General features: G+C 39.6%; 2 protein-coding genes across 2 annotated transcripts; one reads left to right on the top strand and one right to left on the bottom strand.

Annotated features, from left to right (window-relative positions):
- The first annotated feature begins 234 nt into the window (after positions 1 to 234).
- LOC144645660 (putative aldolase class 2 protein CC_1201) lies at positions 235 to 12,084 on the top strand. Its single transcript, XM_078505213.1, is given in 6 exon segments — positions 235 to 341; positions 7,795 to 8,125; positions 8,878 to 8,928; positions 8,930 to 9,041; positions 10,166 to 10,410; positions 11,555 to 12,084. Coding segments are annotated over 5 exon segments (888 nt in total). The 5' UTR covers positions 235 to 341; positions 7,795 to 7,813; the 3' UTR covers positions 11,723 to 12,084.
- On the bottom strand, positions 3,366 to 6,605 carry LOC144646683 (uncharacterized). The gene is made up of 3 exons (XM_078506357.1): positions 6,378 to 6,605; positions 6,085 to 6,242; positions 3,366 to 4,392 (listed from the first exon to the last, which is right to left on the bottom strand). Exons 1-3 carry the CDS (start codon positions 6,400 to 6,402, stop codon positions 3,676 to 3,678), a joined length of 900 nt encoding a protein of 299 aa, XP_078362483.1. The 5' UTR covers positions 6,403 to 6,605; the 3' UTR covers positions 3,366 to 3,675.
- Positions 12,085 to 15,386: the final 3,302 nt, after the last annotated feature.

Below are 15,386 nucleotides of genomic sequence, written 5' to 3'. Positions count from 1 at the left end.
TTTCAAGCAAAGAAGTTCCGTCCTACCCCCGTCCTCTGGGAACCCCCGTCCGGTTTGGGAAGCAGCAAAAACGGCGTTTCCCAACTTGTAGTGAGAACAATTTGCCTTTGACGTGCTTTAATAATCTTTGAAATTGTGTATGTGGACTTGTTTCACTCGTGTTCTGTTCAGATCAAATAGCGTCCTGTGAATCTCTCAATAGAGGGGGTGGGGAGGGGCAGTGTGTTGTCGAAGGTCCAACGCTAAGGGGAATGCGATACGTTATTAAATGAACGGACCGGTTCTTGCACAAGCTGATTGAGTTATCGACCCAAGTTTTTTTTGAGATTCTGCTATCTAGGGTAAGATTTTTGTATAGCCCTATACTTATTATGCACACAATTTCTTCCATTTATTTAATCCTTGACACACGAATGGCGGTACCCAAGTGACTTCCGAGGACGAGTCAGAATTTTTCCATTATCCCAAAATTGGCGAGAGCCTATCAAATACCCTATTCTTTACTAGAAAATGTTTTCCGCGTTACAGGGCTGGCTCGTTTTCTTAGGGGAGGCCGATTATGCCTGAGAGGGAATCTAAGGGTGTCCCGCTTGAAATGTAGAGCTTTTGTCCTTTATGCCCCAGACCCCCCCCCCTCAATCAGTAACCAGTTTTACCTGCCAAGGATCAGCAGAAAGGTGTCCGTCTTACAGGGAGTTTAGTTACAGTAAATTTACTGAAAAACGGCAGGGACCATTACCAGGATGGACACCTCCATCCTATGGAGGTGTCCGTTAAGAGAGAGTTGACTGACATACAGCTGCTAGCCTGGGAGCAGGCTCTCTATTCGGGGGCAACGTGAATCTCCTTCTTCGAGAGCGCCGAAGGCGCGATCCCGCGAGTGCCGAAGGCGCGAGTTTCAGCGAGCGAAGCGAGGCCCGTGGGCGCTCTCGAAGAAAGAGATTCACGTTCGAAGAAGGAGATTCACGTTGCCCCCGAATAGAGAGCCTGCTCGCAGGCTATACAGCTGCAGTTAACTCTCTTTAATGCAGACAAGGTGTGTGCCAAAAAATGAGATGACCCCCCCCCCCCCCCGATAACCTACCCAAAAGAAAAGCCTCTTGAATAAAAACAAAACACCTGGGTTTTTTTTGTAAATTTTGCCTGTTTGATTTGTTCAAACTATATTTTATTGAAAGTGGGATAAACATCCAGAAAAGATTAAGTGGAAATGTGTACTTAGCCACATTACTTACACAAGGTTTGGGTTTTATGTAATTTTTGCATAGTTCCTGTATTGTTTATCCCCAAGCCTTGACTAAGCTGATCACTAGGTTTACACCCACATCATGTGACCCAAAACAGATTAGCCAAGGCTGATTTCCCTAACACGGAATACGTAGAGGCTGGAACTACCAACTGGGCTATAAACTTGTGGCCAGTCAAAATCATACTCATCCTAAGTATCTCAGAGTAAATAAGTACAAGAAGTTTCCAAAGTGTTTGTAAACTCTCATTGCACCAATTTGGAGTTAAATGGAGAAATACAATCTTTAGACACACAGGGAAACTTAATTAAGGTGATTCCCTAGTATTGCATTGCGCATCCTTACTGCGCAGAATTTTACGCATAATAAGCGCATGCACACAAACAAAATGGCCGCCTTTTTCTATGCGGCTTGGCTCGCGCTAGAGATAAATCATCGTTTTCTCGTAAACGAGTGCGGTGACCTATCATTTTTTTTCTCTTAGTTTGAGATTAGCGATCAAATTCCTTCTATAAAGTAAATACAGATCAATTTCTATGGAAGAATAATACATTATCACCGAAAAAGGTATACTTTGCCAGTACCCGCAAAGGAATTATTAAGGAATTTTGTGGTATATACAAGGTCTTCCTGCTCCTAAACCAATACGGTGACCCGTCCTTTTTATTTAAAAATTTAAGTTCCCTTAAAGGCTGGTTTTCATATGTCGGCAAAATCCCGGATGATCGGGGATTTCACCGTTTCCCGACCATCCCAAATTTTGGCGTATATCGGCAAAATCTGGGATCAGAGTCGCCTTGATCGGCAATGACAGAGGCCATTTTTAGCTGTGAGGGGCAGTGAGAGACTGGATCTAAGTAATTAAAAGATTGGTAACAAGCTAAAACTATCGCCGACGTCCCCGACACCAAGAATTGTAGTTTTCATATATCTTGAATGATCGCCCACCATCGCCGAAATCTGGGATGCGTCGGGAAAATAGAAACGCTCCCGATTCTCCAGATTTGTCTCCGACTATCCCAGATGATCGGGGATATTTACGATTTCGAGTTTTCATTAGTCAGCAAAATCTGAGACGGTCGGGAAACAGTTAAATCCCTGATCGTCTGGGATTTTCCCGACATATGAAAACCAGCCTTAAGGTAAACAACCAACCGGCAAAGTTTGGTTGGAAATCTATGAGCATTCTTTTTTTCACATGAATTACCTTAAGGACGTTCGCGTGAAAATTTTCTAGCCGATAGATTTTTTTAAAATTTTTACAGCAGTCAGATAATAAGTTACTTGTGTCAGAAATGCAAAAAAATGTGGGGGTCACCGACTTCGTTTCAGAGATAAACCGTGTGGAAAACTACCCTGATTCTAAAAAATTGGCGCACGCAATTCAACATGGTTTACAGGATTTATAGTTAAAAATATCGAAGATGAGAAAAGAGAGACAAATGATCTTAGTCATATTTTGTAGAAGTGGGTCTGTTGCGAAAAAAAAAATTCTAGTGTTGCTAACCTTTTGTAAGACTTAACCCTGAAAGCGGTATTTGAAACCTTCGTACAGCAAAACGAAAAGCTCAAAAAGAGGCATTAGAACGTATGTGGGACAAAAAAAATTGAACTTTTAATCGATAGATTTTTTTCATTTTTTCGCAAAACGTAGATTATCATCAACAAAAGTGATCCGTTTAATAAAAATGTTGGGGTCACCGAGCATCTAAGAGAGTTAATTGCAAGCAAAGTTAACGCGACGACTACCAGCCCTATATGTGCTTATAAAATTTCTTCAGCGCGCGCTCGATGTATGGCGTGGCGTGATGTTGCGACATGAATTACATGCGCAGTAAGGATGCGCATAAACAATTAGCGCGAACGTCCTTAATTAAAATAAAACAATTATTTTGCCATATCATAACATCATATCTCAAGTTAGAATGTTTCCCACACTTTTTACCTCAGCTGGACAGTTTACTTGACTTAAATTTTCATTTGCATGAAACTGTGATACTTTGTGCATGAATAAAAAAACTTAACATTAGCAAATTTGGTCAAGTAAAGAACCTAAAAATTCCTAAGAATAATTTTAATCAAAACGTATTTATTTGTACAGTGAGGTACGTCAGCCACTTTTCAAACAAAATATTTATTTCAACAAGGAATTTTGAATATTTAACATTCCACTCAAAACGTAAGAAATTCACCAAGATAATAACCACAATAATACATCATCATACTCTTCAACAATTTTTTTTATCATTTCCAGTTCTGGATAAAGTTTAAATTTCAACCTTAGTACCAATGCTGATACATTTTAACAACAGCATATAAATGAACCATGAGAAGACTTGGGGATGCCATTTATCAGCATGGCATTGACGTGGATTTGGACGCAGTGTTTATTCTGACATTGCAAGTTAACATTGTATTGTTTTTGTTCTCATCCCTGAGCTTTCTCTGTTCTCTGTGACTTCACCTGTTGGCACACCTCTTCCACATGCTTGTCATGGGCTTCAAGCCTTTCTTGTAAAGCACTCAATTGTGCTTTGCGCTTCTCTTCTGCTTGCTCCAACTTCTGCTTCAACTTCTCCTCGCAAACTCTGCTTTGTTCTTGCACAAGTGCATCCACAAACTGCCGTGCTTGCTCAACCTTCTGAGACTTGATTTGCAGTCTTTCTTGGAGTGAGCGGATCTGAGCCTGGCGCTTTTCTGTGGTTGTTTCCATTTTCTGCTGTAAATTCATCTCAACTGTTTTGGAGTGCGTCTCAATGCTTTCCTGCAAAGCAGCCAACACCTCTTGAATGCGTTTCTCTCGAGCTTGCCAACGCTCCAATTGAGCTTTGCGATGCAATTCAAGATTCTCCTTGCTCATCGCTTCCTTCTGTTGAATCTTCTCCTCTGCCTTTTTAGCATGAGATGCGCTTATCTCTTGCAACTTCACCTGAACTTCTTTGATGTGTTGATCCTTTGCATGAAGACGGTCAATAAGTGCTTTAATCTGAGCCTCCTTGTTCTCAATATGTGAACTCATCTTTTGCTTGAGCTTTTCTTCAGCAATTCTGCTTTGCTCCTCGACTGACTGCTGTTTGGTCAGCTGGACTTTAGTGATCTGCTCATTTTTGATGGCAGCCTTTGCCAATAATTCACCTTCAATACTCTGTAATAAAGGTAAACAAAATAATGTTATGCTGTATTGCTTTGAAAGAATGTATAGTTCTCAAGATTGTGGACAAGCTTTCAGCCAAAATAATTTATGTAACTGAAATTTTTCTTTGGGGTGTTTTCTCCGTGTCTTAGCTCTGTGGTAATAAATTAATTTGACTACCCTATTACAGGAATTTTCACAACATCAAAATATTTTTTGAATCTATGATGATGAAGAAAAAAAAAAAAGAAAAAAGGCAATATGACATGATGATATAATTTGACTACAAATACCTGGCACTTTAAGCTAATTAGAGCAACTGCTATTAAAATGTCAATGGGATTTTAAAATTTTAAACAGAAAACTAAGGGGAAAAATGTAGGAACTCTGGTGGCCAGTTGTAGTCAAATGACAACACCACAAGTGTGACATTGAATAAATGAAATAGAGCATTTATTTACTAAGTTGTCCCCATGTATGATGTTCACTCTTTAAAATTTTAGTGTTTGGAATTGTTTTCTTACAAGCTTCAAAAAGACTCATTGGTCTTTGTGTCATTAGTTTATGGTATTTCTTTAGAATTTTGTTTTTACTTTTTACATGACTCCTCGACAAATTTCAGTGAAGAATACTGAAACTATTTATAGTTGCACACATTTGTGGCTAGGTTATAAACCACACTACCAGCACAAAGAGAATATTGAATGCCAACAAACTCCGCAAAAGGGGGGGGGGGGTTGGGCAGACTCAAAAATGCAACTCAAAAACCTTAACGTATTTACTCGAATAAGCGCTGTGGCGCTTATTTAATTTTTCGCGCCTCAAGTGTGGCGCTTATTCGCGGGTGGCGCTCATTTGAGGGCGGCACTTATTTAAAATTTGGACGCCGCAAAGAATCTAATCTAAACGAAACTTCTACAGTAACTAAAAGAAGGGTCTTTTGATTGTCAGTATTCGTCTCTTACGGAAGAGAGTAGTTGCGCTTGCTGTCTCGACAAAGCTCACAGCCTTCACAACGTTTAAAGAACTGCGTATTGTTAGAATTTTGGATAGAAAGAAATAATAGCAAAGATATCGTTGACGTCACCTATTGTAATTAATGTGCCAACCACAAAACTATTGGCTAGTGAAACAAAGAGTTCTTTTGTTTAACTTGTTGGACATTTATATAACAAAAACAATGTTTGTAAACAAATATCTTCCCTATAGGCGAGCGGTAAAACATAATAACTTTCAACTGCGAAACGTCGCTTTTGATGAAAAGGAATTTCCAAGGCTGTTTTGGAGTTTCTTTGTAGTGCTATTTTTGGTTATACAGAATTCCTCAAATAAGCGCCGCATCGGGACTGCTGCGCTTATTCGGGGGCGCCGCTTATTAATTTTTTTGTCCCTAATGCGGCGCTTATTTGAGGGCGGCGCTTATTCGGGGGTGGCGCTTATTCAAGTAAATACGGTATGGTCAATCATAAACAATCTGTCAAACTACATTCTAGATTTAGCTAATTTGATTAATTTATTTGTTTGTTAATTACAACAAATATTTTTTTATTTGTTTAATAAGCTTCTAAGTGAGTTCAAATTAAATAGTAAACAGTCAAAATTTAGTAAACTTAGCTTACTTGAGGGCTAAATCTATGAAGTTGAAATCTTAACTTGTCGAGCCCTTTTTGTCTGCGTTTTGCCTAGTATAGAACTATTACCTACCTTTCTTCTTTTTTCAGCTGCTTTTAACTTTTCTTCTAAATGCTGCTTGTTCAAATTTTCCTTCCCTTTTCGTGGCGTTAATCGCGGCTTCCTGGCATTTTCCACTCCGGGGCTAAAGATGACTTCGAACGCCACGCTGTTGCTAGTGCCATTTTCCTCTTTTTCACAGGAAAAAAGATACGTTCAGGGTTAGGAACACGAGACAAAGAGAAATTTCAGGTCATTAAACTTTGAATAAAACACTTCCAAATAACACAGCAACTTCCACGTGAAATGAGCTTACTCTAGCTTACCTTGAGACTTAACACCAGACGCCATTTTTACCAAGTCGAGCTATAAACGGTGAACAAGTTCTGTGCTGTTAACTTTACACCGGCAATTTCACTTTGAATGAAAGCACCGCTTTCGCTATCAGTTGATTATAAAGCAAAATACTTGGAGCAATGATCAACAAAACTTTTTACCGTAGCCTTCCACTGACAGTTCAACGCCAACGATTCAACTGACGACTGCACTGCTTTTTGGTCGCGTGTTTCAAATTCCACCCTTCTCACGTGATCTTACAGAAGAGATTTGATTGGTCAATATATCTCGCGCGAAGTACGCAAAGCAGAACTTTCTTCACTGCTTGGTCTGTAAGTGAGTGTTATAAACTTGTCAGTAAATTTGAGACACGAAACCACTCTCATTAAAAAAAAAAAAAAAACTTGATGAAGTAACAAAACTGTAAATTTTTTCTTTCCTTTACAGTGCATGTTGAACAATGAGTGATCTGGGACGAAAATTAAAATGTGGATCAAGGTCGAAGTCTCTTTCAAGCATAAAAAATATATAAAATAAAGTTTTTGCCTTGACGTTTTGAATTAACATATTCGTTTGCACGTTCATGATGCAGAGTAACTGTGAACATAACACAGTAAAAACAGGTTTTTTTGTTTTGTTCTTTTTAGATGAATGTATTACGTAACCTTTTTCAAGGCTGGGTGCGGCTTTCATTGTAACAGGGGAGAGGTGGGGCTGAAAACAATACCTGGTAACAATAGCTATAACAATGGATTACATATTCAGCTCACTGACAACATAAAAAGACGGCGTTGTCAACCCTATTCCAAGGCTACATAATTAACTTGGTCGCGACCACCAACAAGCGAGAGGTTTTGGTAACATTATCTGATGGAGTCATAACTCGCCTTTTTGGTTTCGAGTCTTCCCTCACGCGTCACGTTTCGTCTCGCTTTTTGTAATGAGTATTTTTCTGTTTTCCTTGGAAAATACACTGACGTTCACTCCATTAATCTTTAAAAAATGAAGCCGGCATTATGAACCGTTGGACGACCATAACTACTGTTTTCTCTTCCTTTACTTATAACGATGCAACGTACTTTACGCAAATTTAGCAAAAGCAAAACATATTATCCTTCTAACTTCGTCACGTACAAATCCAATTGGAGCCAATGGATCAAGCTTGTAAACTGATAAATGAAATTCTGGAATTCTCTCTTCTGAAAAATTAACGATGTTTTTGTAACAGAAAACCTCACCGAGGTGAAAAATAAGCCAGTTATTTTTGCACCTCGTGAATATGTGAATGTTTACCAAGAGCTTTGGACGCTTCGGTGAATAAATCACATATCCCCTCCTTGCCTAAAAAAACCCCTTTCTTATTTATTACGATACCAACAATCATCTTCTGGTTTTCTTTCTTGTTAGGTTGAGTAGAATAAAGAGTATGGCATCAGGGATACGTTTTCTTTCCAAACCTTGGCGCTTCTTCAATCAGCTCAAGACCGACTTTAGCCACACGTCAAGCCGAGCTATCCTGTCATGCAGACAAAGCAGCACTACATCAAAAGTTCTCTCAGTCGAGGAGGCGCGCTCGGAAAATTGGCGTCGACGAGTCGATTTAGCAGCTTCTTATCGTATCTTCGAAAAATTCAACTTACATGAAGGAGTATGCAATCATTTGAGCATGATGGCTCCTGCCGCTAATGGCGAAGGAGAAGTGATGTTGATCGTCCCATATGGACTGCATTGGAGTGAGGTGGAGAGAATTAAAATTATCATTTCTTTGTCCGTCGTCCTTACTATAGTTAAAGGGACTAATGCCCCGTCCACACTGACCCGAGTAAATTTGAAAACGCCGGCTTTTTTTTCCCCGGTTGGGCCAACCGTCCACACTGAACCGGCGTTTTTGGTCTTCGAAAACGAAGCTTTTCAAAAACGCTCACCAATGAAGAGTATCGTTTTCAAATTTACCCGGGTTAATGTGGACAGAAAACATTTTACGCGGCGTTTTCAAATTTCTCTGTTTTTTAATTTACCCGGGTCAGTGTGGACGGAGCCTAAAGGAACTGTGTCACGGATGTTAACTTAGCCGAATTTAGAGATAAGAAAATCCCCACCAAGTGAGTGAAATATAAAAATGACTTCTAAACTGCGAAGGAACATTTCCATAACTGACGGCAAATACAAGAGATGGTACGGATGGACAAGAATTAAAGAATATTAAAATAGATTGCGATATGGGTTTTTGAAATACTGTTAGGCTGAACAGTTTCAAAGTTAATCTCCTTTGTTTGTAACTTTAATTATAACTCCCGGGAGACATATATGTTTGTAATGAAGCTTTGGTTTTGTTATTTAGATCCACAGAAGTAATTTCTTCGCAAACATTAAGTTTTATAGCAGGTATTTGGCGAAAAAAAAAAAAAGATTAAACTCTGCCGTGACACAGTCCCTTTAATACTGTTATCGATTAATGTTCCTATACCGTGTCCTTGATTGACTTTTCAGGTCAAAGCGTCGTCGTTTGTTGGCCTGAATGAGAAACGTGAAGTGGTTGAAGGGACAAGGTGAAGTGGAAACATCCGCGTCTACAATTCACACTGGAGTTCATCTTGCTCGACCAGACGCAGTTTGTGCATACCACTTACACCCGCCATATTGTACAGCTATAGGTAATGATGGATTTTAATGCGTTTCATACTCGGTGCAAGTCTAGTTCTGACCCCTCTCTCTGCGATTCCGCTGCCATAGAGCACTGCATACGTTTGTAGACTGGTTAAAACGAAGACCCCCAATCCCCCCTGCCCCATTAGCGCAGTGTGTTGCCGAGGTTAAAATAGATTGTTCAAAGCCCTCGTAGTCTTTTTTTCGAATTTTTCTTGAATCGTTAAATGTGGGGAAAGAATCGAAAGAGAACGCAATAAATCGGAGGCGTGAGGGGATTGGGGGGGGGGGGAGGTAGCGAGAAAAAATACATTATTCGACCCTCGACTCCACCCACATCGTGCTTTGTGTTAACGCTAAGTTCGCTTCTTCGAATTCTTGCGCGTTCTTTTGCGTTGAAAAATCGAGGGGCTGTGAACAGTCTAGGGAAAAGATAATGTCAGAACTTGTCTGTACAGTTGAATTGAACGCTTCCTGACAAGTGTTTTAACAGTTGAAATGATTTCTAATGGGTACGCAGAGCCTTTTGAAGAACATGGTGATTTTTTAAATTCATCACTTGGTTGTAGTTTTATAGTTTAAATTAATTTAAAAACATTAGAACACTGCCTGTAACACTGGGCAGTATCTTTGAAGTTACGCTGGGCGTTCTTTGGCGCCCTCTACAAATCGGGGAGGTAGAAAGTCTTGGATCGGGCGTAGGCGCAATAATCACGGGAAACAAAACATGAATTCTGGTGGAGGGAAGAGCCTTTCCGGGAGATCGGAAGAACATAACATTTTCCGCAAGTTTATTTAGCATTGGGAAAATCCTAGAGACGCGGCGTATAAAAACATTATGCAAAAAGAACGAACAATTTTAACTCTGATGAAGGTAACAGAGAGTTACCGAAAATTTAGTTTTTTATACATTTTTTTAACAGCTTTTTAAGATCAGATGCAAACGTTTTTTTTTTAATCAGTTTAAATTTACCTTTTACCTTTTTTCTACTATTTGATGAATGTTAGGATTTTTAATTTTTACTCTCTAAAACTGAAGCGCCTTTGGACCCTTGGGAAAGGACGCTTTATAAATATTATCGTGGACATAAAATACTCCTCATTATTAATCCTTTATTATTAATTTTAACAGGATCCTTGAAAAATCCCAAACTTAGAATGGTGCATCAGAACTCATGTCTGTTTTACAACCGCATCGCTTACGACCGAGATTACAGCGGGCTCAGCACAGATGACGAGGAAGGCATGCGTACAGCGAGGCAGCTCGGGGACAAATCAGTGCTGTTCATGTGCAATCACGGGGTTATGGCTGTGGCTCCTAATGCCGCTAAAGCTATTGATGACATATATTACTTGGAGCGTGCTGCCATGACACAGGTAATGTAACGTAAACTAAATTTGTCGGACTTTTTTTGTTGGACTTATTTTTGTCCAAAAAACCCTTTCAGGTGTTTGGTGGGAGCAGGATTCGTCAGGGGAGGGGCATATTCTTAACGCAGGTTTTTTTTGTTAATTTGAGTCTTTAGTTCAAGGGGCGCTTCAGTTGGTCGAAATTTTACAGTGCAACTTGACTTTTTACATGGGGGCGAGTGAAACCGAGCAAAACATCAGCAAGATTCAACCAAAAAAAAAACCCAAATTTAGCATACTCGCAAACCCTATTTGGATCTAGTATCAGAAAAAAAAAACAAATAAATAAATACACACACATCTCCATTACTCCACCCCTGACGGAAGCTTAGCTAGAATGTCATGCAAATGATGAAACATTTGTCTGGTCTCATCCCCTCGTGGCTTTTAACTGTGAAGCGCATTGAACTTTACAGGGAAATGCGCTAGTTTTATAACCTACGAAGAACCATTACAATGCTAGATAGCTTAGTTAGTTCCCTCTTCGCGCCATGAGGTCGCATAAGGCTGTAACTGTCTCTCGCCAACTAGGATTATACCCTGTCTTGCGCTGCGCCCCTGACTTTCTGGCGAAACCAGTCTGGCCCACCCCTTTTGTCTCCATTCTTTTTTCAACGTCTTTCTCAAGCTCCCTTTAGGACGTCCACTTTTTTCTGTCGAGGCCATCTGCTACATTCCCGGCCGAGATTGCCACTCCAAATCGATCGGGGCGGTCATCTTTCCATCACCTTGCGCGAGCATTGGCCATTCATTCCACTCATTCAAGATCCCTCAAAAGATATAGGAAAATTACAAAATTAGGCCTTTCCTCCCTTGGTCAGGTAATTTCTCCTCATGCCACCTCGGATGCTAGCTAAAGATCTGTGTCACCGTCTCTTCCCGTACTGTTAACCGTGACATCGCTATCTGAACTTTGGAAATACTCTGCAACCATTACCGTAAAACATATAAGGCGACCCTTTTAGGTGCTATTCTACCTCACAGTCTTCATGGGAGACTTCAGACATAGTGAATTCCCTTTGAGGCCACAATTCAGAGCCCGAGCGCGTAGAAATATATTTACAAGCCAATCTGTATCGTGAAGCTTAACTTAGTTTTCATCTTTACACAGGTTCTCGCCATGTCGACCGGACAGGAATTGTTTGAATTACCAGACGAACTTGCCAAACTATCACATCAACAGCTAGACGGTCCAGGAATAAGAGAACCGTTCTACAATGCTCTTTTTGAAAGCTTGAAAAGGATTCTTGCAAAAGAGTGTCCGGACTACATGGAATGAACAGTCTGGAAATTTAAATCTGGGACTATGTCAACTAACACGGACTCAACTCAAAATAACTAAAATTCGCAGCAGCACCGTGCGAAAACCCGAATATGACAAAGTAATCTTTATACATAGTCGAGCATTTCTACTGAAAGTGAAATATTACTAGCTGTGATAAAACAAATCACCACTCAGAACGTGTACTCCAACAAAGACCTTCTTTATGTCAGTCACCTGTTTTGTTAATAGGAAGTGGCTAAGTGACCCTTCTTTCAGCTGTTTTTTTTTTTGGTTAAAGTAGTTTGTAGGTGGCGATGAATTATTATGTTAGCTTTTGTAACGTACCGTTAAAATAAAATGTTTTGTAGTTTGATATAGCCTTATGGGAAAAAAACTTGTTCTACTAATACAGAATAAACCCAATACGTAACGAAAGACTAGAACTGATCCTTAGCCCATTTTGGCATGTTTAAAGAGAAACCAACAGCATTTTTGTTCGCGGTCCAAAGCTTCGTTATTTCACTTAGTTTTTTAAGGGCCGTAGATCTCCTCGGATCCGATATGCTTTCTATATTTTTAACATGGTTTGGCCAGGTATCCATTGCAGGATAGTTCTATTTAGTATATACTAAAACAGTGGATAGCGTTTTTGGCGCACGCTGATTGGCTACTCAAACTCCGAATATCCTTTGTTCGGCGATATTCCGCGCGATTTCTCAGGATAATTGTTAACTATTCACCAGCGCGCGCGAGAAAATTGTTATCTTTGATAGGAATAAACTAGTCAACATTATCACTATATAATCTCACTACATTATCTCACTGTTTTAAGCGGCCTTCACACGACAAACTAAAGTTGGCAAACTCAAGTTGGTGTGTGTGAACGACACAACAACAGTTGGCAAACAAGTTGCAAACTGTTGGTGAGAATAGAGACAAGGTCGCCAACAGTTGGCCAACTTGTTTGCCGTTGCTGCGTCGTTCACACACACCAACTTGAGTTTGCCAAAACGAGTTGGCCAACAGTTTGTCGTGTGAAGGCCGCTTTCGTATAAACTAAAACAACTATTCACCGAAGTAGAGGTGGACTATCCGCATTTTCCTTATCGGCGACATCGGCGTGATATTTCAAATTTTCTGTCTATTGCTCGTAAGTCACGCACTGTGTCGTTGTCCAGTTGGCAGACATTTAAATGTGAACTCATCTGAGGTCATCACCACGTGTTTTCCAGTCCCTGAACTCTCTCTTCCGCGCGTCCTTTATAGGGGTTGAATCCAGGCGCCTCTCTTCTCGCGCCTGGGTTCAACCCCTATAAAGGGCGCGTGGAAGAGAGAGTTCAGGGACTGGAATACACCACGTGTTGTTTAGTAGACAATTGGCCTAAGCGCGTTTTTTTTTTTTTTTTTTTCTTGCGCTGTTAGAACAAACAAAAGAAAAAAAAAAAGATATAGAGTTGTTTATTTTTTTTTTTTTTTTTTCTTTTTTCTCCCTTTTGTTTTTATTTTTTTTTTTTATTTTGTTTTATCCTTTTTTTTTTTATTTTTATTTTTTTTTTTTTGTTTTTTTTATTTTTTTTTTTTCATATCTTTTTTAATCCTTTACAATTTTTTTTCTCTTTTGTTTGCGTTCCAATGCTTTATTAATTTATTTAAAATAAAAAAACTGCCGGCTCCTTCTCAGGACTTAACCACATCTCTTCTTATTCTTTAAAAACAGTCCTACTCTAGCTCTTTTTTGGTCTTCCTATCCACCTCAATTTCTTGACAATTTCTTTCAATTTCTTGACATGGTGCCCAGGAAAGCGCTTCTCGGGTCTTGACTGAATCCGGCCTCCGTAGGAAAAAAGATGGCGACTGGTACATTTACTGGCCCTTTATATGGGTTAAACCCATCATCATCATCATCATCATCATCATCATCATCATCATGGCGCAAGAATGAAATAGTTCAGGAACTGGAATAGACTATCTAGTTGTGAGTTACAACAAGGACAACAAGGCGCCAGAAAGGTGGATACTCACCTTTTGCCGTTGTACGTTAGTTACAATGTACACGTTTGATAGCCTGCTTACATGTCGACTCTATTCTAGTCAATGACACAGTGTAAATACTCGGCCGGTACTTACACCTGGTAGTTTTTGTCCAAAGTTCTGGATTTCCAGCCGTTTTGTGAACCCGGAGAATGCCACACCTGACTCCCAAAACGGCTGGAAATCGAGTCTCTCCTTGTCCAAGCCAAAGATATCATTTACCAGTTTGCCGACCAATATAAAATGATACTTGAACATACATGTATAGCACGAGCATTGTTAAGTATTTGCGTCTTCAGTACTAAAATAACATCAAGGATAGAGGTTCGGTATATCGTTGAAAAATGGCGTAATATTTATCCAAATTTAGTGGTAAGTTCCGTTAGAAGGGGTTGTAATAATTTCCTTTAATTTGTTGTGAGCAAAAAACAAACACATTTAAATTCATACTCCTTGTATAAGAAGTGAAGGAAGGTTAAATTCCCTTCTATTTAGTGATCATTGTATACTGCAGTCGTACAGCTTCAGTACACTGGTGTGAACTACCCTTTTCTGATTCAGTTTTCTCAAGGCCCTGACTGTACATTTAATATGGACTGCTCATTTTTCCACGTACATTTAGTCATAGCGCTGGAAATTGTAAAAACACATTTTTCTATGGTATATATAGCAGTATAGTCAGTGTAGCGGATATAGAATTCTTATGAGCTGAATGAGATTTTTTTCGAGTTTTTCGGGTTCAACCCAAAAATAACATAAACGTTTGAAGCAGCTTGACGAAGATTTCTTTTATGTCCACCAATAGCGATTGACAGCTTTTCAAATGGTTACTTGACGGCGCAAGTCTTTGCCAAATTCATTAAGTGGAGCACTCCCACCTTTTGGTAAAAATAGACGGGCTTCCAAATGCTCGCGTGCACCGAGTAAACATGACAACAGATGCATGATGTCCACGCACAGAAGGTTTTATCAGTAAAGGGTCAAAAAGAGCCTTTTAATTATTATCCTTCATTATTTTACCCAGGTTTTGTACATGTGACATAGCCGTGCCTGTCATACCGGTTCAAAGTGCCAAAGTTAATCAACTGTGCCACTTGTGTTTCTATAATAAGATCAATTGAAATAAACATCATTTGACAGGGTTGTGCAATAAAGATAAGAATGACTCTAAATTTGATGCAGCTACGCGTAATAGTTATCATGATATGTAGGCATGTAGGCTGGGTGTAGACATGTACAATGTGTACAACTTTTATATTCATGTACAACATTTAGATCTGCTCCACTGAACTAAACGAATTATCGTGATCTCGTTCAATCTCGTGGTTTACAGCGCGGAGGAAGGGCCAAGGTACACAATACAGTTTTGAAAATTGCGTCATTAGATGACCGCAACGAATGCAAATTGTTTGGTTTGGTTTCCTTTCTCGGTTCCTTTTATGACACGTTTGTGCGTGATAAAACAAGAATAAATGGGATGGCTTATTTCATCCTATATAATTATAACAAGGAAGTCATATACCGTATACTTGCAAGTGGGTCCAAAAACAGATATCATGACATCATCATCGTCTGGCCTCCTGTGGGTGCCATAGCAACTATTTACAATAAACCATTTACGCAGACCAATCAGAATACAGAATCGATT

This window comes from Oculina patagonica, chromosome 3 (genome assembly GCF_052425735.1).
Source record: "Oculina patagonica isolate OP01 chromosome 3, crgOcupat, whole genome shotgun sequence".
NCBI lineage: Eukaryota > Metazoa > Cnidaria > Anthozoa > Scleractinia > Oculinidae > Oculina > Oculina patagonica.
The sequence above is the reverse complement of the archived record's forward strand: the minus strand, read 5'-3'. Positions and strand labels throughout refer to the sequence as shown.

What these genes read in the sequence shown, in the direction of transcription:
- LOC144646683 (XM_078506357.1), bottom strand. Translation starts at nt 6,402, where the DNA reads ATGGCGTCTGGTGTTAAGTCTCAAG. An exon ending in GTCTGGTGTTAAGTCTCAAG is followed by an intron (nt 6,243 to 6,377) that starts GTAAGCTAGAGT and finishes CCTGTGAAAAAG; the next exon opens with AGGAAAATGGCACTAGCAAC. An exon ending in CAGCTGAAAAAAGAAGAAAG is followed by an intron (nt 4,393 to 6,084) that starts GTAGGTAATAGT and finishes CCTTTATTACAG; the next exon opens with AGTATTGAAGGTGAATTATT.